Source organism: Drosophila kikkawai, chromosome X (assembly GCF_030179895.1).
Source record: "Drosophila kikkawai strain 14028-0561.14 chromosome X, DkikHiC1v2, whole genome shotgun sequence".
NCBI lineage: Eukaryota > Metazoa > Arthropoda > Insecta > Diptera > Drosophilidae > Drosophila > Drosophila kikkawai.
The window spans coordinates 17,945,169-17,972,911 of record NC_091733.1 but is presented as its reverse complement, the minus strand read 5'-3'; the positions used below and the strand labels follow the sequence as shown (position 1 = coordinate 17,972,911).

General features: G+C 39.7%; 1 protein-coding gene across 8 annotated transcripts; it reads left to right on the top strand.

Annotated features, from left to right (window-relative positions):
• Nucleotides 1-87: 87 nt before the first annotated feature.
• inaE (inactivation no afterpotential E) lies at nucleotides 88-27,184 on the top strand. 8 transcript variants are annotated; one of them, XM_017162688.3, is made up of 16 exons: nucleotides 95-738; nucleotides 2,063-2,298; nucleotides 16,122-16,216; nucleotides 16,317-16,423; nucleotides 16,492-16,596; nucleotides 16,689-16,790; nucleotides 17,369-17,546; nucleotides 17,611-18,030; nucleotides 18,104-18,628; nucleotides 18,694-18,835; nucleotides 18,901-19,005; nucleotides 19,075-19,202; nucleotides 20,569-20,592; nucleotides 21,958-22,090; nucleotides 23,844-23,971; nucleotides 24,825-24,929. In XM_017162688.3, the coding sequence occupies exons 3-16, from the start codon at nucleotides 16,122-16,124 to the stop codon at nucleotides 24,829-24,831; spliced, it is 2,199 nt and encodes a 732-aa protein (XP_017018177.1). In that variant the 5' UTR covers nucleotides 95-738; nucleotides 2,063-2,298; the 3' UTR covers nucleotides 24,832-24,929. The 8 variants fall into 8 exon arrangements, with proteins under 8 accessions (XP_017018174.1, XP_017018175.1, XP_017018177.1 ...); XM_017162685.3 differs by lacking the exon at nucleotides 23,844-23,971 and having other exon boundaries at nucleotides 88-738; nucleotides 24,825-27,184; XM_041774850.2 differs by lacking the exons at nucleotides 23,844-23,971; nucleotides 24,825-24,929 and adding an exon at nucleotides 23,081-23,139.
• The last annotated feature ends 559 nt before the right edge of the window (nucleotides 27,185-27,743 follow it).

Genomic DNA, 27,743 nt, shown 5'->3' with positions numbered 1-27,743 from the left:
GAGAATTCGACCCCAAGCATGTAAAACTTTGTTTTGACATCTTACTTTGAAGTTCAGAGTGACCAAGGGGAAAATATCAAACAAAAATATGGCGATTTTGAAACACGCCAGATATAGTGGGAAAATAGCTAAACGGCGACATACTCGGCTTTCTGTCGGCTGTTAGCTTTTTGTTAGCTTGCCGGCCAGAATTCGTGATATTTTCATTTTATTTCGAGCTTTCGCCCAACTGGAAATAGGGTGGCCGCGGTCGACGCCGCTTTCTTTTCCACCAAATGACACCGATGCGTGCGCGCGTCTCGGTCGAAAACAAATAAGACACGGGTCGCTGTGTGAATGAAACACACAACAAATTTAAGCGCAAATTCAAGCCCAACTTGTCAAGCAACTGGCCGCCAGTTTTGTGGCAGGAGGAGTTGCAATTAATCAACTTAAAACTCTGCTCCGAAGAACGTAAACAAACGTGTGTAAACTCAAAAAAGAGCAAAAGAAAACAGGAGAGAACAAGAAGTAATGGCAAAAACAGCAGCGATGGCGACTGCGACGCCGGCAGAGGGAGCGAGTGCCAATTGGAATTTCCTTGGATGCTGATGGTCGTCTTGTAATGCCTTGCTTCCAATACATACAAATATAAGTGTATATGTGCGTGCGTTAGTGTCTGTGTTCGTGTGTGTGTGAGTGCCGCTGAAAATACCCCAAAAATAACGTAAGGTGGAAGAACTGCAGAAAATCTAAATGGTAAATAAAAGTAAAGCAAAAGAGAGCAGAGAAAGGAGAAAGGAGAAGTAAAAGGGGGGTGGGCACTATTTATTTTCCATTTATCGATCCGCGCGCAGCGAAACACCTGAAACACGCCAGCATCACCGGACTTAATCCAAACCTAACGGTAACGGATTAAGGCAGCGACGCTGTCGCGGACTGCGGAGCGACCGCATTACCGGTCGCCGGTAATTAACCGACAAGGCCGTCCCTCTTATACATATACAAGCGCATTTGTATATCCCAAGATGCGAGCTTCAGTTTCGGTTTCAGTTGCGCTGCGGCGGGGTGAAAGTTCGTGCTCATTAAATGCAGCAGCAGCAGCAGCCTTCACGGCAAGCGCATAACGGTACACGGTCGCTCTCGTTGCCCGAATTCCGTAACTCGGTACTCGGTGCCGATGATGTAAACGAGATAAACCCAATCCCGTGAAAGGCATCCCACGCACACGGCTTCCGGCGAGCTAATTACGGAGCGCATCCTTTCTACAGAAGGATTCCGAAAATAAGTAAAAGATTATTTTAGTAGGAATATTGATATTGATATTGTTATAAATTTAGATTTATTTCATGCAGAAAAGTATAAGATCTAGTTATAGATACAAACATCACTCAACAAACTATCACTCAATTCTCTTGATTTCAGAAATATTTAGAATGAAATAGATTGAATTATAGAATGTCTTTACTAAATTAATTAAATTACTTAGGGAAGAAGATACATTTTAAAGATACATGTCTATCTTGGTTGACTTTTAAGAGATTAAAACTCAACAGAAATAGATTAGGTTTTTCATAAAGTTCAAGAGATTCTTGATATATGTTTAACTAAAGCAAATACATTTTAAAATATTGTTTAATTGTTAAGATTTGATATTTTAACATTAAAAGATAGACCAAATACAAAGCTTTAACTTAGATTTAGTTCGTTTTCCTTTCATAAAGTATAGGTCTTTTCAATACGAAATTCTACTTTTCACTAGGAAACATCTATCTAAACATAATCTATTTTGCCACGGAATCACCGATGTAATAATGAAAGAGAGAAGCTTCGGGTTATTTTAGACTTTAAATAGCGATAAAGGTCAAATTGAATTTAATAAATTCTTTCAATATTAGCTTACTTGGCAGTGTTTCCCCCCCTATTCCTCCCCCTAGCTCTCACTCTCTCTCTCTGTGTTTTCTCTATCGCCATCTCATTTGAGAAAGTGTGAAAGAGAAAAGCAACAAAAATCATGCTAATGAAGCCATGCGTGAAACTTTTTTCTCAAACTTTTTTTTACGTTAAAAAATTTGTTTTAAAGTGCAACCAAAGCGAAGCAGCGCAAAATAAAAACCATAAAGTATAACAAGAAGACGTCGCTGTGGAAAAGCGTTAACCAAAAAAACCACAGAAAAAATTAAACCAAAACTGAAAACCGAGGGAACGCAAAGCGAAGAAAACGTCAAAAGTTGCTAACTTTTCCATCGCAGCAGCGTCCGCGGCGTCAGCAGCGACGCCCGACTGCAGCCAGCATCGCACTGGCAACAAAAAAATACGGTAAGAAATTTATATTATATAAACTAGAGTAAAATCTATTAGAATTTGTTGTTGTTGTTGCTAAATTTACCCATATTTTTACAATTTGTTTGTAAAAAACTCAGACAATTTATATATTAAACCCCATCACTTGTTAAAAATTAAAGTAAATAGAAAAAAACTAAAGAGAAAACCTTTCCGAATTGAAATTAATACATTCTTGGCTTAGTTATAGTTTCACTCGTTCTTCCACGCTTTGTCTGCAATGTACAAACATTTTTTACTATGTTAATTTCTATATCAACCCGAATGTTTGACCTCTGGCCCTAGGTACATATTTACTAAATGAAAAAAATGCTAAGCAATGATAGATTTATGTGATATTTTCTCTCTGTGTGCACGTTTATCTTGGCCATTTTTATATTTACGGCTCCAAACATTCCTGATTTAACCGTTTGCCTAGCAGTTTTGCCAAAATGTAGACACAGCATAATAAGCACGTAGAAACGAAACTTGAAAACTGAAATGTAGTTCGAAGATTGGCAGCCTTATCTCAGGAAATAATTCGCTTTTAATCCATTTACTCGATAGAAAGCCAAAGCCGGCGATTAAGCGAATTAATTGCTGGGCCTGGTGGATGTTTGATAACATTTAGAGAGAGACAGAGAGGGTGGTGAATAAATCACGGCAGCTTGATAAAATTCTATAAAATAAACCAACGTCATTTCATTTAGTTCAAAGTGTTGATGTTAAAGTGTAAATCATATACATAAATAATCACAAAGTGAATAAATCATATAATATAAATATATATTTTTTGTAATTCCATTTTAATTTATTTCATTTGAACCAGAAATCCTTATCTCAAATGAGTAATACATTTGCTTACTATTTAATTATATATTTAATTTTAAAATCCTTAAAAATGTATATCTTTTATATGAATATCTCTGTTCTCATTTTAAATATATTAACAACTTTTTTATGTTATACTTTTCGTGTTTTTCATTCAGTTAGTAAATCAAATATTGGTTAAATGTCATCTCCGAAACTAAAAGTTCCCAGCATCTTGAAAGCTTTAAAACTTGACGATAACCAACCCCCGCATTGTCACATTTTCTAACGTTAACGATTTCTCCTCCGGCCATAAAAAGTCATCCCCAACTTAAACGCTTCGAATGATTACAAGTGTGAATGATTTTTTCAAATTTAAATGAAAATTAACGTTTAACAGAATGAGACGGCATAAAAATACGAAAAAAAAAAAAAACAAATGAAAGAAAGGCAAGGGGGTGGTAAATTAGAAAAAAAAAAAAAAACGAAAAAAAACGCACAAAAAGTGATAAAAATAGACCGAAATTTCTGTGATGCCGCATGCTGTTTCTGTTTCTGCCAAAAGCAATGCCTAAAAACAGCACAGAACAAAAAATTTGCAAAAAGTCATGCCATGAAAATGATCTAGTATCTTTAAGTTACTTTATAAGGATTTGCTTGGTTTAAAAAATAAAAATATAAATTAAAAATCAGCGTTAGTTACTTTAAAGTATAATAATATATAAAATATAATCGAGTTTCTACTGTATCATATCGTATATATTACAACTGCAGCAGGTTGTTTATGCAGAGAATATCGTAGAATTCGGACTTGGGGATTTTAAGTGTGCGCCTTGCAACGATTTTGTTTATGATTTTTATAAAAATTTTACGTTTTTTGGAAATACAGATTTATACAAAAATCCTAAAATTTTAAACATCTACTTTAGTACCAAAAACTAAGTATATATGCATAAGAACAACAATTTTTCACAGAAATTGTCTATTTATTACCTTGTAATTTTTGATCTCAGGGGTTGTTCTGTCTGTCTGAATTTTTTCTCCAATATCTGTCAATGGTTTGGTCGTCCGGGCTTAACGTGGCTAATTCCATTGCACACAATCGTTAACCATTGGCAAATAAATCGTACGTGACTCTCAGTGTAATATTATGCGGTTTATATGTATGTATGGCTGTATGCATTTTCCACTGTGTACGCAAAAGGTGGGTGGCCGGCTTCCCGGGGAAAATGGAAAATTGGGCATAAGAATGTGAGGGCGCAGGCGGCCAGACACACAACAGAGCCGCCGCCGCCGCCGCCGCCGCCGTAGTCGTTGATTTTTCCGTAGTCTCTGTGTCCGTGTCCAGGCATTCAATTTTTTGTTTTCCCCCCTTTTTGCTATCCACATAAAACTTCCGTGGACCGAGAGCACTTCGGGGGTTAGTTATTTTTGGGGACGACACACAGCAGCAGCCCTCTGAGCTACGGCGGAGGAGGATTCCGGCGTTCAGGACATCCAGGAGAAGGAATGTGCGGGAGGAATGGAGATGCCTGTGGCGAGGGCAACGTGTGTTCTTTCTGAGTCTCCGTCTCATTTTACCGAAGTTTAACCAGGACTTTGGCGACCAAAAAGCGGACAATAAATCCACAGGCGCTGCTCCACGAAACCCGTTTAGCGTAGTGTCAAGTGTCCAATTTGTTTTATAATTTTCCAAGGCACTTGATATATATATTTTTTAATTAATTGTTTGACCTTTATCTGTAGTTTCAGAGTTTCAGAAATTTTCAGGTAATACGAAAATTGTGTGAGAGGTTAGATTTCATTTACATATTTCGGGTCTTTCATTAGGATCTATTTTTTGGGAGAAGACAAGACAGCTGTTTGGAATTCCCTCACAGATTTTTCATTTTCAAAATTTGTGGTTTTATATAGTTTATATTTTGTTAAAATCTAATTTCTAGTCTTTTGTTTATTTTCTTTATTGTTTGTTGTGATTTCAAAGCATTATTGAAATGCAATCTCAGCGCCCAAATCATGATTAGAAAATGTCAAGGGTCTTGTGTATGTGTCCTCCTATTCTTATGTCCTTCTTTCCAGCTATGTGTGCCCTGCCCTCCTGCCTCCTGCCTCCTTTCATATGTCCATGTTGGCCGTCTCTCAATTCCGCTGACAAAGAGAAAAAAAAAGTAAGAAGCGCAAACTTGGCGATGGCGATGGCGATGCTCTCTGGTTCCGTTCTGTTTGGGAACTTTGAAGGATTTTCCCATCGAGGATGCTGGCATGCCGATGTGTATAAATGTATATGTACGGTGTGTGTGTGTGTTTATGTGTGTATTAGCAAAAACTCCTCTTACATACATACATTTGCACAACACACACACACACAGAGAGTCACGCATAATACACATGCAAATGTCAAAGCTGCCAGGCTGTCGCCATAAGCGTAAGCGTTACTTGTGCCACCTTACCCACCCACCCACTCGCCGTTCGCCATTTGCCACCCGCCACCCACTCCCATCACAAACACACTGTCACCCCAGAACACCGCCACCTGCCCCTTATGGCGACGACGACCATCGGCGAGTTTTAGCGGATTTTGTTTGAATGAAAATCGGCGACTTGACTGCTGTTGTGTTGCTCTTAGGTTAAATACAGTGCTAACTCGCCACAAGGGAACACTTCCTGTTAGCAGGACACTCACTTGAAAAACTTCAGTTGATATTTATCGGAGACATAACACTAACCGGAAAACGTTTAGGAATTGTATCTACAGTATTCAATCGATTAATAAAACCGCTAGTGAAAACCCCAAATTACGTTTGTCACTAGTTGTTACTTAGACTGTTATTTAGGGTTCCTCTTACCTAACCTACACTTTAAAAAAAACTATATTTAATGTATGAATAAAGTAAATTCCCAAAATTTTATTTTATATTTAACGCAAATATTTAAAACCTTTTTATGAGCACATTTAGTATTAGTTAACAATGATACTTAAAAGCTTTAGCTCTTCATTGACACAGAATATCTATTTATCGTTCATTTGATTAAATATCGATCATTGCGTTAATTTACGTACAGTACATATCGATATTTTCTACTTTTTTATTAGTTCACTGTATCGGTAGTGTCCTGTATTGTTTTCTTGTTATTATTTTAGCTTTGGCTGTTATTGTCTGTCATTCCATGCGTTTTCTCTATGCTCTAGTAAAATTTGAGGAGGGTTGTTGAGCGAAATGGGAGAAGGTGGGTGTTGTAGGTAGATGATGTATGTATGTATGCATGTAGATGGGTAGGTGTAGGTGTGTGTGTGTGTTTGTGTTTGTGTCTCGTGGTGGGTGAACTTTGAAAAACTCTCCACCATCTTTTGCCAAACCGGTCTCTCTAGCACGGCTTCTCTTTTTCAGTCGCTCCTTTTTTCTAACTACCGCACTCGGAAAAAACTTGAATTTAATATAGAACTTTTAATAGTCTTTAGATTAATACATGAAATATATGTTACAGACAGTAGGGGGCATTTCCAACTGCCATATGTATGTGACTTTAGTGATAGTCTGGCAATCCAAAATATATTTTCTATGGCTTTTCTTTATTTCTAAGTTACTTGTAGAAATTTTCCACGAAAACGAAGACCTTTTCCTACAAAAAACCCAACATTTTTTCAGCCTATTTTTAGCGTTGAATTTTTATAAAGAAGTCAAGCAGTTACACCTTTTTTTGCTGACTGCAACAAGCTTTATTCTTTTCTTCTATTTTTTCTTGTTTTTTGTATGTTTTTGTTCTATTTGGCAAATTGTTTGGCACAAACAATTGCATATTTTTGCAGGCTCTCGAAATATGGAGCGTTCTTCCTGGTTTCTTTTTGTTTTCTTTCCTGCGGAAAAAATGCTAAGAATGGGTGACAGAGAGTAAAAAGACTGAGAGACAGAAATTGCGGCACCCAAACACGTCTTCTTACGCACTTCCTCCTCCTTTATAAGCAGACTTCCGTTTCACACGAAAAGAAATGGGGATTTAAAATTATTATTATTATTATTTAAAAATAAAGATTTATAAAAACAAAACTTGATTTATTACTTGCAAGCAGTTAAGCACTTTGCCGCCCCAGGGTATGCTATGATTTCGAGAGATAATAAGGTTTATTAGGTAACATTTTTAGGGTCGGTGTACTTCCTTTCGTCTTTGTTTAAATTAAAAATTCCACTAATAATAAAGCTGGGAAAATGAAAAGAAGCTCTGGTATTTCTTTATCTTATGTTTTTTCTTACAGTGTTTGTGTTTCTGCATTTTTTTGTTTGTTGTTGTTTATGCTGCACACAGCGATATTATGGCCTTAAAATACGTCTGTTTTCCCTGAAAGCAAAAATAGTTCATATGACCTCATATTAAAGTCAATTTGGGTCCATTGGGTCCATTGGGTCCATGTGGTTGTAGTTAAAAAACCTGACCCGTTGCTAGATTCTTAATTACATTTTGTAATTACATTTTAGTACAAACATTAGTTGCTACTTTGACAAATAACAATATTCTAGTGAGTTTCAAATTTTCTACAAAAAATGCTTAAAAGTTAAGGTTTGCGGCGTTAATTAAACTACTAATTTTCACTTAACATCTGTAAACAATTTAAGAGAGAAAAATTTCTGTTCATTGTGCCATTTATATATTTTCTTCATTAAAAAATAAAAAACCCTGTAAAACCACAAATATATTTTCAATTTAGTTCTTTGGCGAAGAAAGAAAATCAACTGCATCGGCGAAAATAAATAAACAATTGAAGACTTGTTTACAAATAACAATTTCCTAAATGATTGCCAATTCTTTGGACGTCTAGAGGCGTTTTGTGGAATTTCTGATTAATGCATAAACAATGAGTTTAGCTTTAACAAGTTAATTTATAGTGCAAAAAAAGCATCCTTTAGAATAAGGCACTTAAATTGCTCTCTCTGCTGTCGTAAATAAATAGTAAGAAGCCCCTAATTAAATTTTGGGGCAGTCTAGGAAGGACTTTGTTTTAATTTATGTATTTGTGTTTGAAAATTCAAAGCCAGCAGCAGCAACATTCCTAGCATACTTTCCGCTTGGCCTTTATCTTTGTCCCGAAACCATTTTCCTTCCGTTTCCGCCCTGGAAAATCCCTATCCATGTTTCGTCACATTCCATTGGATATAATAAATACCAAAATGCGATAAAAAAAAAGCTGGAAAAGCGGGTAAAAGAAATTAAAAATGCTAAGTAAAGAGTAAACCCGAAAAAAGGCGGGAGAAATTGCAAACAAGGCAAAGTTATTCAGCTTCTCTTTTTTATATATTTTATTTTGATTTAGGATCTATGAAAATTGGAAAATGTCAAATGAGCAACAGAATTCCTCTTTTTTTCCTGAGGCTGTGCCTTTGAAGGTAATTTAAAAACCATCTTAAGCTCCGACTTTAAATGCATCCTTGGCATATGAAACACTTTGTTTTATTTCTGCAATATCTTGGCTCTTCTTTGCTCACCCGACATTAACATTCCCAATCCAACATTATCGCCTTTATCGTCATTAAACGGGCTCGACATCATTGCCATAAAAACTTTCTTTTGGCCTTTGTTTTGCCGCTGCTCTATCTCGTGGCTGACATTGGCCTTTTAGTTTAATTCCGTTCGACACGCTGCCTTGTGATGACATTGTTTTTATGTCGCGGCCCTTCCTTCCGTCCTCCCACTTTTCCTTCAACGCCAACGCTTTTTTTTTTTTTTTTACCTAGGGACAAAGGATGAGATGTGCCCTGCGCTATATAAACTATCTATCTATGTATACATGATAGACACACATACTTTGTCTGTGCTTCAGCTTTTGTGCGATTCTGATCCTATTGCAACAAATATAACACAAAGGCTCTACCATGCCGCAGTCATGGATGGATAGTGGCGATAACAGCGGTGATGGGCCCGTCAATCAGCCACCGATGTGCTATATTTTGACACGGATCTGGGACGTGACTCACTCCGCTTTTTACAAGGGGAAGAATGTGGGTCATGCGACATACATAGTTACGATATGATCGATTTTTATGGTGACTAATTAATTTTAGCATACAAAAAATGAAAGAGGAAAGACACTCTAGGTGATATATGATAACATTTAATTGGTTACAAAGATATTAAAAAATCTTCGACCATGTTTTAGTGTCTTTTATTCTTGCAAGATGTACAGGGTCTTAATTGATCTTATGATTTTAACATTTAATCGGGCACAGAGGGTTTATAGCATCTCTGATCTCTGATAAAATTCGAGAACAAAAAATTGTATGGTTGTGTGTTTTTATATTTTATAGATTATATATTTGATATTGCTCAATTAAAGTGTAATCATTCCAAAATAATATAGAATGTAATCGATTTGTGTGTGTGTGTAATTGAGGAAAACACGAAATCGTGCCTAAAGTGAATATTAACGAACCTGATTAGCTTTTGGAAACTGGCCGATTTATAAATCTACGACGGACGACGGAGTTGGGTTGTCAATCAGCCGCAATGCAATCTCATTATTGAGCTGTCAAGTTCACAAGGAAAAAGTATTTAAACTATTATTTAAGTATTAGCAAACAATATTTGTATTCATATTTATTTATAGAAAAAGTGAGATTGTGCTTATTTTTTTGGACTTTGAGAGATTACGATGCGGGAATTAAATACAGAAACGCTGGCTATGAATCATACTCCAAGTAATAGTAAATAAATATTTAGTTGTGAGTAGGGAGCACATCACATCAATTAAAATTCAAAAACTTGTGTGGTCTATTCCTTAACTGGCGGCCAAAAAGGGGGACAAAACGAGTGTGTTATATTTATGTGTATGAAATACCAGAGCACCAAAAAAAAACCCCTCCCCTCTTGGAGTGGCTGGGCCCCAGCATTAGCGGCTCGTTGGCGAAAAACGCTGTAAAAGCCCCTCATTAGATCCCCATTGCCTCATTTCACCTGCCAGGTTTCCATATGTGTGTTTACCTTCCTCAAACCGCAGGCTAGCTGCTTTCCAACCAACCAACCAACCGACCGACGACCGACTGACCTGGACCCACCCTTTTCCGTACGCTCGACCTGGTCGCCAAAACATTCACAACAAGTAAGAAAGATACGGGCGTGCTTGCTCGACTATAAGGTACCCGGTAGGCAAAGCTTTGAAAGGGACTTTAACCATAAAATGACTGTAAATTGTATTCCTTTCTATCTAATTCATATAGAAATATATCTATTGAAATTATTATGTTCGAGTTTAGGTTTTTTTTATAGCTTACAACAGACTTAGGGTATCCGTTTATCAATTTTAAACGACATTAACTCGTTCAAAGTAATGCTTTAAAAAAATAAGCTTCAAAACAAAACCAAAAGACATTGACTCGCTCGAAACTGGCGAGTCGTCACTCCATAACGAATTCTAAAAACATCCAACTTAAACGAATAAATACATTTCATAAAAAAGGTATCTTTTCTCCAAGTGTAAATCCGTTTGTCGGCATTTTTCCCTCTTTTTTTTTTGGGCCTTATTTTTATTTTAATTGCTCGGAAGGGAGCACACGTCACGCGAATCCTGAAACTATATAATGTGGCGGAAAGGAAGTGGAAACCGCAATAAGAGAGTGTGTGCCGGCTCGGGTTTATAAAGTTATTCACGAGTGAAGGAGCAGACGGGGGCCCAGGATGACAAAGGGCAGTGCAATTAACCCCCGGGGAGCACCTGCAGTTTCCGTGGGTGAATATGTATGTACGTTACCTTTGTGTGGAATTATGCGAGCGAGCGAGTGAGTATTTTATTCAAAATTGCAGCGACACAAGTGCCACGGAAATTCAATTGCGAAATATGCGAAAAACAGTCGGTTCGAAGTCGCCCTGGTTCCCCATAACGATACTAAACACCGATGCCTTTCTGGTCCATCTAAATTTAGATCGATTTTTCCCCCAACGTCCGGCTGGCCTGTGGTGTTTATATTTCTGTATAGACTTTAAGTAAAATGGATTCGCAACGAGCGCTGCTAAAATTAGTATAGGACCAAAAGCAAACAGTCCACAATCTGGGGTACACAGAACATCAGGTTACATTTGCAATCGATCGAAACGTGCCAGATGCCACGTTAGGCGCCATTCTATGCTCTTCCCAAACAAGTTTCCTAATGGCCAATGGCTACTTCGTGGTCTTTAGGTTTCTGCTAAGCTTTTGGCTCACCGAATTAACTATTGTTTATGTGCTTCGATTGTTTAGTGCATATTCTTGGAATCATTTTCATGTTTTAAATTTCCTTGTATGGCTGAGATGTTTTTCTATAGAACATTGTAAGCATTTGTTATTCAATGTAATTTTTTGTATTGATTCATTTTTGTTAAGATAACTTGGTTTGTTTCCCCTTGAAAAAAGTTGTTTTGTTTGGATGTTATGCAAAACAAAACATATTCGAACGCGAAAAAAAGGACCCTTCTATGCTCTTCTCAAACAGGTTACCTAGGCAACACCCCTGAAACTCTGAGCTCTCTTGTCAGTTATTTAAAAAGTCCATTCCATGAATTCTTTTGCGGCTATCCTAATGAAAATCCTTAGAAAATCCATATGCCTGATTTACAGCATCTCCGGATAGTTGTGAGGCCACAATGTTGGCAGCTCATTGTTATCCCCAAAATTGGTTTCGCAGCATGCGGTCTTCTGGATGACCTTTAAAACCATTCTCTCAAAATTATTGGTTTATCAATGCTGTCATGGACAGACAGGCAAAGTGTCAAAACTTACAAAATTGCATTCGAGCTTGGCAAATGCAATAAAAGCTTATAAAAAATAGGCTAATTTCTGGAGGTTTACTGATAACGAATAAATAATTAAAGCCTTCAATAAACGACGGCTGGAATTAATTTCGACACCGCAGGAATCAGGAATGGCAACCAGCTGAAATGTTTATATTTCCGAGAATTCTATCAAATTGTGGTTTCTATTGGATTTTGTAATTTGCAACTGAGGTTGCAGGTATGCTGGTTAAATCCTTAACGATTTCAATAATGCCATGCAATTTAGCAGGTTTTAATTAAGTCCTTCAGGTTTATTTGTGAAACATATATGTATCTATAAGTTTCCACAGAAATTACATAAACTGATATGCGTTTTATGTGTAATTTAAGATGGAGCTTTAATTATGTTGTTTTAAGTTGATTGTACACCTCACTCAACTATGGCTGAGTCATAATTGCCGCACTATCGCGGTTCGATGGACTGTGCCCAACCAGTTGATAACATAAATTGTTTTAATGGCTTATCATAAATCCAGTTGTTAATTGCACCCGTCAAGGCTGTGCTTACCACGGATTCCCCGTACCCCCGGGCGATGTATATCTCAAGTGGGGGCGAGTGCATGTCACCTGTGTTCTAACATTTCTCACCCAACATTAATATTAGTGTCTGCAGCGGGGAATTATCTAATCGGACTGCCGCTTCCAAAAAGAAAAAAAGTAAAAGAACTACGATCCAGGTGTGATTTATTGGAAGAGAAAAGGGAACGAGCCCAGGGCTAATCACCAAAATAAAAATGAAGCGGAGCCACGGATCATTATTCAGCGAATAACCGTGACAGGAATTATCATCGTCATTTATAATGGCAATAACTAAATAATTGAATACGCTCCGATATGTATGCATATACCACACAGACAGAAACAAAAGAGTAATTGCCATCAATTACTCTGCCCTTGCCCCATTACGGCTTCTTCGACAGCTGCGTGTCTTTACCCCTTTGCACTGCCCTGAAACTCTGGGCGATTGTAAAGTGCCACGTAGTATATAGATGGGATGATTCTGTATTGAGTTAGTTTGAAATTTATAAATACTATTTATTTTTTAGAATACCATTATCATTGCGAAAAAAGGCCTATATTTTCCATAATAAATATTATAGGTATTTGGATTTCCGGCATTATTTATCAATATTGTAAGGCTGTTATATAAATCGATATTTAAGGTTGCGATACATACATTTATATTCTAAGGTTATAATATCTATCTAATCTGCCTAATAATATATATATATACATATGTATAATACTAGGTTGCGGTATCAAAATCAATATTTTCAGGGCTCGATAATAAATTCGATATTTTAAAGCTATATATATGCATCGATATTAAAAAATTCGATAATTCGATATTCTATTTCACATAATTAAACAAATATAATCGGAAAAAAAAATAGAAATACATTTTTTCTCTCGATGTATATTCATTCATATTCATTTATTGGTATATTTTTTTTTAATATAATTATATTTTATGTTATGTTATTAATCTATTTTCCCTTGAAAACCACTTGTTTCCCTTTTAATAAATTGCCGAGATTACTGTATTTAACTTACTGTATCACCTATTATTTAAATATTTTGTAATTCAAATCTTAAAGCTCAGGTTCTTAAAGCTCTTTTAAGATTTAATAGAAATTTACAGAGTATATCTATTATTTTTATCAGTGTCGTGTGATAATGACCATACCTGCAGTTGGTCTAATGGGTTTTCAAGTTGCCAGGGGGCGGGGGGTGGTCTTCTTTTTCACCTTTAGCCCCCCCTCTCTCTCCCAAACCAATGGTTCCAAATCATGGCTCATTGGCCATACGGCCAAATGGTGTGCAAATAAATGCAAACTCATGGCTCGTCATTCACATTTACATTCACAACGACATGGCATCGTCACAGTCATCGCCATTTGTCCATTGTGAAGGCAAAGTTCACCGGGGCAAAGCCAAAGCCAATGTCAATGCCAGGAGCTTTTGACTCACCTTTGCTATTTGGGCGAAGGTACGAGTAAATGCTTGCTGCCGATAAGGATTGCCAGTCGAATCAGAATCAGAATCAGAATTTGAATCTGAATCTAAATCCTTGCAATTATGGAACCAAAGCTCTCGAGGTGGCGGCGGTAAATATTACATGAATACAAGAATTTGTCACCAAAGACGGGTTCGAGAATAACAAAGAAGAGGGAAATTGATGCGGAAAAGGTCAAAGTATCAGGCAAGGAATAGTTTGCATCAAGGTTTGTGGAGAAAATAGATAGAGACAATCTAGAAAACTTTATTTAACAAGGGTTAAATCTTTGACATTAACAACTCTTAAAATTGCCCAAAAAGTACTCTTTTTTAAAGTACTTCTCCCTATTTATTCCGAGTTTACAACGACCTCAATCGACCTTGGGTATTATAATAGCAACTCGCTTCCCTGCTTAATCTTGATTATTTATTTATGACATGGAAAATGGCAATTTAATGGTGATTACTTGAAAATTCCAAATGATATATAAGCATTTTTATCGAGAAAAAAAGTGTGCATAAAATATAATCTAAATGAGTCTAAATGATCGATTATGAAATGTAGATTCAAATAGAATCCCCATTGGGATATTGAAACTAGAAACTAGAAGTATAACTAAATTTTATTTTGCATATTCAAGGTGAGAGGAACAGACGGAGATATTGAGTCTAGTCGAGGCACTCAATGAGTTTATTACTCGCGCTTGTTTATGTTTATATAGAGGTCGTTAAAACATTTCAGTGTGCCCCCCCGGGGCGTCCTGAAATCTATAAATAATGCCCCTGGCCCAAAATTGTAGTAGAAAAAGATACCGAAATGGTGATTTTAAACAAACTTTGCAATCGCATTTGCCATTTGTACTTGGGTGTGTTCTGTCACCGATAAAGTTTGTGAATCACTTGGCTTGCTGCTTGCATTTTCGTAACCAACTAGTCCGGCTAGTCCAGCGTGCCTTGGCCTCATTAGCATTTCTAGTTAATCCAAGTTCCCGGATATGCAAATATCAGTGTGCATTCCCTTGTGCGATTCCCATGTTTTAAGCCCGCCTTATCGGACCCCGATGCAATGTCGAGCCAGCGATTATGGTGGCGGTTTCAAGCATGATGGCTTACATCCCCAAACAAGTTCGTACACTAGCATTCCTAGGCAATGTTGTCCAAACCAAGTTGTTATTTCCTTAAATAAACATTTGTAATATATTCGATATATATATATGTAAGTGCTGTATCGATTGATGATTGATGCAAAAGTCGATATATAACGTTGCGATATATGCACGTTACATCGGTATAATATTTTGATGCATTCGAAATAAGAGTCGAAATAAAGTAAATCACATCTTACGGATTTTGTATTCTATAATATCGATATATCTCGATATTTAAAATCTCGATATACATGCAATCCTAATCTAAATATTCTTACATTCATTAAAAACTGAATTTTTACGATATTATTACGATAGTGAGTTAATTGCATTTTCTCTGTGTAGTTTTATCACCCTCACCCCTCTGCCACCCCTTTTTCGCACCCCCTGCTCGTGTCTAACCCTGATTATGCTTTGCTTTACAATTGCACTCTATATGACATTTAGAGGGACGTGGTGGGTGGCAAAATAGGAACCTTAAGCTGCCCCAAGGCGTTCGCTCTGCATATTGACATGACTGTGACTGTACACTCGCTACGCTATCATATAAACACACTGCTAGGGCTGCCTCTGATTTTCCAGTTCTGGGATTACATAGTAATTTCAGAAGCTTACCAATGGCCACAGGCATTTGGCCTCTTAAGTTGTATGATTATGGTCCAGGATTCGCGAGCAGCTGTTCCTAGATGGCATATATCATTCTTCCATTTTTATTGGCATTCATTGCTCTTCTATTTTTAAAACCTCATTTTTTATAAACTTGATAAAATATTTATTAATTGGGACTTGAATTTTTTTATATAGTATATTCTTATTTTTATAAAATAACCTTTTAAACTTTGTACTTAAATATTAATAAATGTAACTTTATATTCGTAAAATTACCTCTTAAACTTTATTGTATACTTTGTTTTTACCTTACGTTTTGCACAAAATATAACGTATACGCAGTGATGAACAGTCTTACCTCTTATTTATTTGATGATCATTAAATCATAAAAGCTTTATAAAAAAAAAAATGGTATAAAGTGGCCCTCAAACTAATTACTTTTCCTTTCAATTTTCTTACAGATGCCTGGTCTTGTGGTCTTCAGACGCCGCTGGTCAGTGGGCTCTGATGATCTCGTGGTTCCGGGCGCATTTCTCCTGACGATTCATTTAATTTGGTGGGTAAAACATAACATACCGATAATTTAATAACCATCTTGGACATAGTTCATAACATAATAATGTATATTTCTGTTCTTTCTCTTGTTGTTGTGACAGTTTTGTGATTGTTGGCTTCTCGTTGGGTTTCTTTGAGTATAATACACAAATTTTAAGCATAAAACTATTGTTCTATCATCTAATAGGCTACTTGTTGATACTATTTTGTGAGTATGAAAGCATCCTGGCAGTCGTAATTTCGAATTCAATGGATATATGTATGTTTTCCTTGCAGTTTCAATATGCGTAGAAATAGGTATATGTGTGATCTCGATGCGGGGCAGCATTCTGGATGCCGAGGCGCGTACTTCGATCAACATCTGGATATATCTCAAGAGCTGTGAGTTGCCGTTTTTGTAGTTTCAATATTTTGATATTCCAAATTACATTTGAATTGTGCCTGTATGTGTATGTATTTAATATATTTTTCAGTGGTAATTCTATTCGATATTGCCTGGCTGGTGGTGGGCTCCATTTGGCTGGGTCATTATTATGCCACCTCGCCCATCGATGATCCCAAAAAGGTCTATATAGGTAAGTATTTACAGATTGGGAATTTTATTTAAGACTTCTTTCTTGATAGTTATCGAACATATGTAAAATATTGTATAGAATCTGTATATTTTTTTAAATGCAAACATTAGTTGTACTTTCAAGTTGTTTTCCTCGTTTTTGCATATAAATAGATTTTTGGAATTTTCTGCTTACTCGTTTTTCCTGTTTATTAGCTTAATAAATTCATTAATGACTGCATATTCATATTTATAGTTAAAGTCATATTTCAAGTGCATAGTTTATGAATAATTGAAACGGATTTTATTAGAATTTCATATAAACGACAGTTTTTGACCTTGGATTTAACATTCGAGTGCTACATATATCGAAAAGTATATTCTGACAAAAGTAAAACGTTTATTAGACCGAAAAGATTACAATCTTTTTTACCTTTGATAAATTCAAATTTTATAAATAAAGTTTTTCATTTATTTGTCTCATTCGTATAACATTCGTTCGATACATCATACTAGAGCAGGAAATAAATCGATTTTATCTAAAAAATTCTACAAGTATATCGATTTTAATCGACTTTAAATCGATTAAATCTTCCACAGCCATCATCATCTGCAATTGGGTACTGGTGGTGATAACTCTCATCACAATATGGTGCACCTTCGATGCAGCCGGCAGATCCTGGGTGAAAATGAAGAAGTACCAGCGATCCATGCGGGAGACGGAGTCGCGATTCAATTACAAGAGGAGCAACAGCATGAATCGCAACTGGCGGCAGAGGTGGGTTGTCACCGTCCCCTCTTTTTATTATTAACTAATTTGTACACATCCAAATCCTTTACAGAAAAGTGATGCGCGCCTACCAGGACAGCTGGGACCATCGTTGCCGCCTGCTATTCTGCTGCATGGGCTCATCGGAGCGCAACCGAAACTCGTTCACGGACATTGCACGCCTGCTGAGCGATTTCTTTCGGGAGCTAGACGTGGTGCCATCGGATGTCGTGGCCGGATTGGTCCTGCTCCGAAAGTTCCAGCGGCTGGAGCGCGAGGCCATTGTGCGTCAGCGCAAGAACGGCACCTACGAGTTCCTCAGCGGCGTACCCATCACGGAGCGTACCCAGTTCCTAGCACTCAACGATGCCAAAAACTATGACTTCTTTCAGACGGTCATCCACTACATGTACTTTGCCCAGGGCGCCTACGGCTGGCCCATGTACGTCATCATCAATCGCACCAAAATGTGGCACCTGCTGCCGGAACTGAAGTGAGTAACCTGAGCCTGAGATTGGGTTGGGGTTTCCAGAGGAACTTCCCTTGCTTATGCCGAGTTCTTGCAGGTGCTTCGGCTGTTGCTGCGGCAGCGGTGATGAGGCTGAGGTGATCCAGGACAACTGCTGCCTCTGCAACTATGCAGCGCTGAAGAAGACCCTGCAGCTGGGCGATATTGACATCGTTTATGCCACCTACCATGTGGATGTGGGCGAGACACCCTTCTTCGTGGCCATCGACTACACGCAGCGGGCGATTGTGATCAGTATTCGTGGGACGCTGAGCATGAAGGACATATTGACGGACCTGAATGCCGAGGGCGAGGTCCTGCCGCTTCATCCGCCCCGCGACGACTGGCTGGGCCACAAGGGCATGGTCCAGGCAGCGATCTATATACGTAATAAGCTGCAGGAGGAGAATCTCATCGAGAAGGCGCTGCAACGAAATCCTGACCGGCATACGCACACCTTTGACCTGGTGCTGGTGGGTCACTCGCTAGGCGCCGGCACGGCGGCCATTCTGGCCATCCTGCTGAAGCCCGATCATCCGACGCTCCAGTGCTTCAGCTACTCGCCGCCCGGCGGTCTGCTCAGGTCTGCTCTCAGTCCCGAAGTTTAAGCCGAATCATCTCAAGCTAATCTTATGACCGATCTTTCAGCATGCCCGCCGTGGAGTACTCCAAGTCTTTTATAACCTCGGTGGTGCTGGGCAAGGATGTGGTGCCGCGCATCGGTCTCAACCAAATGGAGGCCCTGCGAGCGGATCTCATCAATGCCATCCAGCGCAGCGTGGATCCCAAGGTGGATTTTTGTTGGAACTTAAAAACAAGAGACTTTCTTAATCTCATCTCTCATCCGTTTTTTAGTGGAAGACAATTTCCTGTTCGGTCATCTGCTGTGGCTGCGGACCGGAGCCCACCTCCGTGGTGAACATGTCCGGCCAGGACACACACATCAATCAGTACCAGGAGGTAGTAGCCTTCCACTTCTGCCCATCTATTTATCCATCCAGTTACTAAAGATCCTATCCCTATTTCTAGGAGCGCGGCACAGCCCGTTCGACCAGCGCCCATCCAACGGACAGCTCGATAGCTTTAACCCTGCACCAGCCCCTGTATCCGCCCGGCCGCATCATACATATAGTGCGGCACCATCCCAAGCCCGACGAGTGAGTAGCCCCAACCGCATCCGCATATATTTCCTCCTCGACCCCTTAACCTCCCCTCGTTGATTTATTTGTTGATGCTTTGTGTTTGGTTTGAGCTTCAAGCTCCAAGATCCGCCTCTGGCCAAGGTCGCTGCTAATTGAGGTGCGATAACGTCGACCAAGCCGAGTGCTGTTATCGCTCCATATAGAAAGTGAGAGGTGAAATGTCAAGTTGATCCGCAACTGAGTCATACCCGGTATGACGTGGTGATCTTCTCAACTCTCTTTCCACATTGAGGTGAACGAACTAACACGACAGATGTCCACCAGTTTCCCCAAAAACTGAAATCAAGTCTTCAACTTTAATGTTTACCAAGATTATATATTTGACAAGGCAGTTTTAATATAATTATGGCGGCAAGAAACTGGAAATAGGCGTTGAAATATTGTGGCTCGGTTTTTGTTCACTTAACGTTCTTTTCCGAATCCGTTTGCGAGCATTTAGCAAGACCGGGAGGTTAAAAGCCAGATATTACTACCTCTATTTTAACTGCTTAAGAGTCAAGAGTTAAGATAAGGAATAAGTTTTTAATAACAAGTAGAAGCACTCTAATTTCAGCCTAATACAAACTCAATACTAATAATAAAGGAAATTCAAATATAATGAAGTTTACCAAAGTAACTGAATGTGGAATAGATAAGATACGAACGTGTATTGTGATCAACTAAAGCCCCCAAATAATTGATAACGATTGGAATTACATTATGTATTCACTTGGCAACAACAACTTTTATACGACTTCAATTCTGGGCAATAAAATTTAAGTGTTTTTGGTTTTTTTGTTTGTTGATGAAATTACAGGGTATCGCCGCATAAGCGATGGATTCGCGTGTTACTGCTTCTGCTTTTTTCGTTCAGTTTTGTGTTGTTACGTTGTGTTTCTGTTTTTGGCTTCGAACCAGTTTCATTTCCACTGTTCCAATTCTGTTTGCCACTGTCCCAAGTCCCAAGTCCTGATTCCCCGCTAAAAAAGGCTGCGTATTCATGTCCCAAAAAAAGAAAGCAACATAAAGAGGTACACTAAAGAAAGGCTTAAAGAATCGATAGATCAATACTGTATCGATATATGACGCAAAAGCTAATATATAAATCGATTTTGATTGATATTTTATCAGCTGTTTAGATTAAACTATTATTGCTGAAATTAAATGTACAGAAGTTATCAGAAATTAGTCCTTAAATCGTTTATTTTTTCGATTAAATAGATAACATCGATAGTTTAACGTTGAAAGCAATATTTTTAGATATATTAAAAGAACTTTTTGGGGCATGAAATACGCTGCTTGAAATTAGAGAAAAGAAATTAATTTTGAAAATGTTTTGCAGGCAAAAATACGACAGTGGTTGGAGGTAGGCACACACAAACACACAACGACATCCACACCCACACACAGATACGAGCACGCACACGTATATAAAAAAAAAAAAAAACAGATGGGAAGAAGAGCTTGAGCGGCGCTGCAATAACTCAACTCGATCTCTGTCTCTATCTCTTCTGTCTCTCTCTCTCTCTCCCACTACTCTCTATTTCTTTCTCTTGCCCATGCTCGTGCTCGCCCTCTTTCTCCCCCTCTCTTACTTTCCCTTTCTTTTGCACACTTTCTACGTGTCGTTTACCTTGTTAAAGCTATGGATTTCATGAATTCTCGAATACGTGAAGTCAGCATAGCCCCTGTTTATGCGAAGAACACGAATTCATGCATGGATATTACGAGAAGAGATGCCAGAATATTGTGATTAGGACGGCTTATTGGTAAACAAAATAAATGGAAAAAGCCAAATTATATTGGTGCTCTTCTAGGCAACTTCAGAACAAGAAATTCTTAGTGGTTGCATGTCCAGTTTGGCTTCAATTTTTTTAAATTAATTTAAACGCCATTTTACGAATAATATATGAAATGGTGTCTAGGCAAACCCTCTTTCCCCTCAATTTATGATGGAATGAATCCATGAATTCGGCTTCGCATAAACACTGTAGTAGCTTGTTTGGTTTGTGTGTGTTAAACTAGTGACAATCTAAGAGTTTCGTTTTAAAGGACCTCCCTGCTTCGTATATCCATTTCCTATTTTTTTCTGTAATTCTTTGTTGCATGATACCAATACCATGTTGCAAAATACCACTGGAAGCATGTTTTGTCCATTCCTTTATAAGACTCGTCCCCTTCTCGTTCTCGTTGTCTTTCTCTCGCTGTCGCCCTGTCCAGCTCTCGTTAGCCGGAAAACTATTAGTTGTGTTCAAAGATTAAACAGTCCCCGCATGAACTCAGATCCTTGGAAACCTTGAGTATAAACTTCTTTAAAATATATAGAAGAGTGTCACGGAAATCCCTTCAGATCCTACAGATCAAGATTTGAGATCCTTACATACGAATAATTCATTTTCCATTATTATAATCTTGTAGAGAATTAGTAAAAGCTCGACTTGAGCTCTTAAGATCTAAAAAATATATATAATCGTTTAAGTTTTTTGTTATTTAGTTAAATTGTATAATAAAACCCCAAGATGCATTGAAATCATATTTATCTAGTGTTTTTTAAGAGTTCATAAAGTCTATTAGTCCAGTATAACGTTGTAGTTTGAGCCTTCAAATGTAACTGGAAGGAATTTCCGTAATACCTTTATTACTTAGATAGTAGATACCTCTCATAGATACATATATTCGGTAAACTTTCGACACGAAATGCATTTAATTTAAGCTCTTGTGTATTTTGCAGGAATGTTCTAAAGAATCGAGAGCCCGTCTACCAGGCCATCTGGGCCGATTCCACAGATTTTGACGAAGTGCTCATCTCGCCAGTGATGCTGCAGGATCACATGCCCGATAAGGTCCTGGCCGCCCTCAAGAAGGTAATTGGGGAGATCGATGACGATCGCAGCTCCTCGGTGCACAGCTATTCCACAGCCAGTTGATCGGACCATATCCGACTTGGAATGGAGTGGAATGGAATGGATAGCGATACCGATACCGATACCAATATCGACACCGACACCTTACACCACGTCGTCTTCGTCGTTGTCCTAGAACCGTATATATAGTCTAACTAGCCCTTAGCATATACATATATAGAGTACGCAGCACCGATCTAGTTAGTTGGTTCGTCTGAAATGTACCGTACTGTACCTTGCCCTTAGTCTAGCCTTAAGGCCGTAGGTCGCCGAACCGAAGCCATGCAAGCCACAAACCACAAACCACCAACCACAACTCATTACGAACACCAACACTTACACCAATCCTTACATATTTGTAAAGCCAATTACGTTTAACGCTACATCTAGTCTAAGGCTGCCTCTCGCTTTTGGTTTCAGTGCAATTGTTCGATTGTGCGACGTTTATTTGTTTACTCGTATTTATTTATTGCCGCTTTTTTTTTTTTTCGATATCCAAGTGTGTTTAGAGTTAGGAACCCCGATACTTAGCCAGCACCACACACTATCGCTAACTTAATCTTGTATTTTTCGCTGTGTGGAGGCATTGACAACGGACTTTAAATGTTTACAATTACTCTTAAGTTTAATTTTTGTACTTGTATTTTATTTTTAAGCCAAGGACCTTGTAGTAACAAGATGAGTAACGCAATACGAGAGAGCGAGCTCTGGAAACTTTTGCCAATTCCTTAATCAAATCTGTAAATTTCTACGCTCTCAACTTTGTGCTCTTGTTTTTATAAGGTCTTTGAGAAAACCTTGCCCAATTATTGTGTAAGTGAAAGAATTGTAATTTGCATTTCGTTTATTTAATCTCCGCGTATCGCTCTCTATAATTATATCTCGTATTTATATATATATATATGTTTTTCTCTTATATGTGTTTGTTTTTTATGACGAATATACAACCAGAACCAATTATTCCTTTTGATTTTATTTGATTTTAAACTATCCCAAAGGTAGGCCTTGTAGTAGCTTTGCACAGCTCATAAGTAGACCTGTCTTTCCCACTAGATTGTAACGCAGATGGAAGCGTTTGGCAAGAGTATCAGCGTTTCGGTTTCGAAATTATTGCACAACTTTTGATGATGATTTGATATTGAGTTCTTTATGCGGATTTCAGTTTGGTAAGTTTGTTCGATTCAACTTTTCGTTATGCCTTCGACTTTATTTACTAAAACACAATCAATCGCAATACAGACATACACGTACACACACAATCTCCCCAAAAATATCTGCTGCATGGGAATGGTTGTTACATAAATTGTTGTAAAGCTTCTGGAATGGCTAAAAATATGTGGTAGTCGAAGTATTTTCGCTTTCCGCTGAGCTGGGATATAGAGGGCTGACTTGGCCTTCGCTGTGAGCTATGTAGTTGCAGTGAGAGAGTAGTGGTCAGGCAGGCTACAGGATGACCCCCTGATCCACCCACTCCCTAAATCGATTCTTTAAACGATTCGATTCGCCCCTAGGAGATGCATACATATTTGCGATATAGATCAATCAACTTGTGAAACCACTTATCAACTTATTTATGCTTTCGTTTTGCTTCTTTTCGACGATATGCGTGTGTGATAAATACCGATTATCGATAACCGAATACCGTTCTTACCAATTACCGATTTTGTATGTGACCCGATCATCCGATAATCCGACCATCCGATGATGTGCGCAGGTCGTGTCTTGTAGAGAACGAACCGCAAAGGCATGTACTACTCGTAGACGTAATGATAACACGACAATAACTACAAGTACAACAGTTACAACTACAACAACTACGACAACACAAGATACAGATACCAGGTACAGCCGCCAGCCTAATTCTATTTAAGAAAACAACAATGTTATCATTAAAACAAACGACTAAAGCAACTTTCCATTTTGCTCTCGTTAAAACCAAACTTATTTCTTAAATATGTCAACCGAATTACAAGTCTCTCTCTCTACCTCTCTCTATGTATATTTCTCTCTCCCGCTCTCAACCCAACCTCAAACAAAAACCAAACAAACAACCCAACAATTTTGTAAACTCTCTAAATGTAATCGTACTCGCTGTAAATGTACAACGAAAACCAATCTCGATATTGTGTCTTGCACCTGTAAGCTCCAGCTCCTATCCAACTAACCAAATCACACCTCACCACAGCGATCTATCGAACTATTTAACTGTCGAGTCATGAGCAACTCTGTACCTGTACCTTCACTCGCTTCACTTTGACGCAACTGTACTTAGTCACTCGCTATCTGCATCTGCATCTGTCTCTTTCCGTCTCTATCTCGCTCATCTGTGACACTGCTGTACATACATGCATCCCACTCTCTCGCTCGCAACATCTACTCGCCTCTTTCTGCATTCATATATAACTATTTACGAGCAGTAAAAACAACGATTGATTCATTGGTTTCTTGGCTTGAATTCGTTTATATTTGGTTATGAAAGTTGTTATTTGCAATAGATAAATAATGTAAACGTATTCCTTAGAATATGAATACTGATTGTATACTTTAAATGCGTAAAACTCAGCAAATATGAACGAAGCGAATCAATCAATCAGTCTACTAAACATTCTAGTAGGACTACAATGTAGACCTTATCTGGGCTAAGAGACCAAACCATGCCAACACTGATACCATTCCCTCTCGCTACTTCCCTTAGGTTGTAACAACGAGTGGGCCACGCAAGCCCCAGCGCCAGACATCCAATGCATTCTCCACCGCATCGAATGAAGGGCAGGATCAGGACCAGAAGGCGACGCACTGCGGCGGCCATGGGACGTCGGACCCAATGTGCCGATCCGGGCCAGAAACGGACATGGACACCGGCCAGATGCAGACTTCAGCGCAGTCGCAGCATTGCAAGCGGCCCTCGCAAAGTTCCTACACAAATCTGAGCAACTGCCTCGCCCTGACGCCGACTGCGCAGCACAAACTCTGCCTGGAGACGTCCTTCACCAATGGCTCCGCGCCTCCGTCGCAGCCGCAGCGCCTGAGCTCAGCCGCCGGCTGTGGTATTGGTGGTGGTGGCGGTAGCAAAGCCTCCTCGCTGGCGGGCAGCATCTTCGGACGCAGCCAGCTGAGCTCGGGCACCACGCCGTACGACATATCAAGCGCCCTGGACGACAGCCTGGCCACAGTGGCCCTGCGCCAGAGTCCATCGCTAATGAGCACCGAGACGACGGGTACGGTCATTGGGAATGCCGAACCGTTTCCGGAGGAGGTGGCGGCCATACCCCGCCTCAAGGCGGTGGCCTTCGACATGGCCCTGACCCCACCGCCGTCGCTGCCGGAGAAGTCCCTGCTCGAGCGACAGCATTCCGAGAAGAAGCCCAGGTCGCTGCCGTTGGCCCAGGTGCAGGCCCTCCGGAGAGCCTCGGATGCCGGAGCAGTGCCGCAGGGCGTGGACCTTCTGCACGACGACTGGTACGGCCTGGCGCCACTGGCCAGCCCCGAGACCCTGTCCGAGATCTCCAGCGTCTCCTCGCGCACCAGCGTTCCCATCAGCCTGGCCAACAGCATCGAACGCTATCTGCAGCACATGGGTGTGGGCGGGCCCAAGGTGCCGCTGGAGGATATTTTTGAGTCGCAGCTGCACACGCCCAAGGTCATGCGGAGGGCACCCAAGTTCACCGAGAATCTGGCGGGCTGTGCGGAGGATAGTCGGACCCAGGACCAGTACAAGCGGCTGGGCCGTGTCTTTGTCACCTTTCCGCGCATCTTCCCGGACCAGTCGCCGGCCGCCCATAGCCTGGACTCCAGTGACGATAGCTTCGAGTCGGCCTCCGCCCACAGCCTGCAGAGGCTGCAGCTACCCCATGCCGCCACTGCCGTGCAGAGTTCCAAATCGGCCGATCCCCTCGACGGGGATCAGGATCATGTGCCGAGGCCTGCGCCGCCGGCCAAGAAGTTGACCTTCAGTGACAGCGACATCCTGACGGAAGAGCACTGCCTGCGACTGTGTCCCCACTGTCCCTGCGGCCGGGATGCCCAGCGTGGCTGCTGCACTCGCTCGGAGCACGGCAAATGCGGTTCCGAGGGCTCCGCGGATACGAGCTTCTACAGTGCCAGCTCCTCGCTGGAACAATTTGCGACGCCGGCCCGCCAGAACGGTGGTCCCCACCTGGAGGAGATTCTCATGCGACCCGGCGTCCTGGAGTCCCACTTTCCCGTCCTGGGCGGTGGCAATGGCATGGAGACTCCGGCCCTGGTGGCACCCGCCTCACCCTCGCCGCTGAGCAATGGCAAGAAACCGGATGTGGTCGGCGGAAGGGTGCGCAAGCGCCTGTCCTCCGAGGAGTTTGTCTTCTCGCGCAGCGATGATCTGTCCAGCCTAGTACAAATCGGTGATAGAGGTGCCGGCTCTCCGGCGGGACGCCGGCGCAAGGGCTGCGTCTATCCGGCCGGGAACAGTCTACGCTTGGATGCAGCTGCCGCTGTCGCTGCCACCGCATCGCCCACGTCCATTAGCAAATTTACCCGCGCCCGAGTAGCGGCCGGGGGATCTGGAAGCGGGTCGGGAGCTAAGCAGGTCGCTGCCAATAACGAAAGTAATGTTTAATAGTTGTAAGTTGTAAGAAGTACCTTACCTGGACACAGCGATGATACTTTTAGCCCGTAACTGGTAACTTGATAACTGGTTACTCGTTACTTCTAATTGGAAACTGTTTATGGTAACTGGTGACTCGTTGCTCGTTATTAGTAACTAGTTACTCGTTACTGGCAATTGGTAACTGATTACTCGTTACTCGTTACTCGCAATTCGTAACTCGAAACTCGTAAGCCGCATTCGGCAAATAGGCCATTGCAATTGCTTTCACAGGAGCCATCCACAAACCGATTGGCAAGACAAACCAACCAACAAAGGAAACTAACATTTTACCGATTACCTAAGGAGCAACATTTAGCGTTAACACACACACACACACGGGCGTTTACTATGAAATAAATGCAATATATATTTTTTTGTGCAGCCGAACCCCAAGCGAAAACAAATTTTAATAAAACGTTTTAAAAAATGAATTGCTACTCTGTTGTTTTTTCTGAAATATAGTTTTTTAGGGAATAGTTAATTAGTTGCTGCAATCTGTTATTATAACAGTTTATAACAGTTTAGTTTTTCATCGCATCTACTGTCCGAAATTATGCAAGAATTCAACGTAATCCTGAAAGCATGAAATTAAAATATTATGCAGAAGTAGTCCCAAAAAACTTGACACAATCCTTTTGAATAATACGATAATCTTTATTCTATTAAAGGTAATATGAAAAATACTCAATATGGAAGTTATATTTTTTTACTATACATAATACATACATGTCATATTATTTACCACTAGGCTTATGTACACACTTAAAGGGTTTTGAATTGAATGAATATTTTTCTTCTCGGTACTATGAATAGATACATATATATGTATGTACGTACATTTCTTGGGTTGTTTGTGTTTTTATTATTATTATTATTTTTCTTTTTTGTTTTTTTAAGTCATTCCAAAAACTCTCAGCAGATGTGGTAAATGTTTTTTAGAAATTGCAATTTGCAACACAAAATGATAGAATATAGAACCGAAATCCTTGG

What these genes read in the sequence shown, in the direction of transcription:
- inaE (XM_017162685.3), top strand. Translation starts at nt 16,122, where the DNA reads ATGCCTGGTCTTGTGGTCTTCAGACGCCGCTGGTCAGTGGGCTCTGAT. An exon ending in CTACTTGTTGATACTATTTT is followed by an intron (nt 16,424 to 16,491) that starts GTGAGTATGAAA and finishes TTTTCCTTGCAG; the next exon opens with TTTCAATATGCGTAGAAATA. An exon ending in AGCGCAGCGTGGATCCCAAG is followed by an intron (nt 18,836 to 18,900) that starts GTGGATTTTTGT and finishes TCCGTTTTTTAG; the next exon opens with TGGAAGACAATTTCCTGTTC.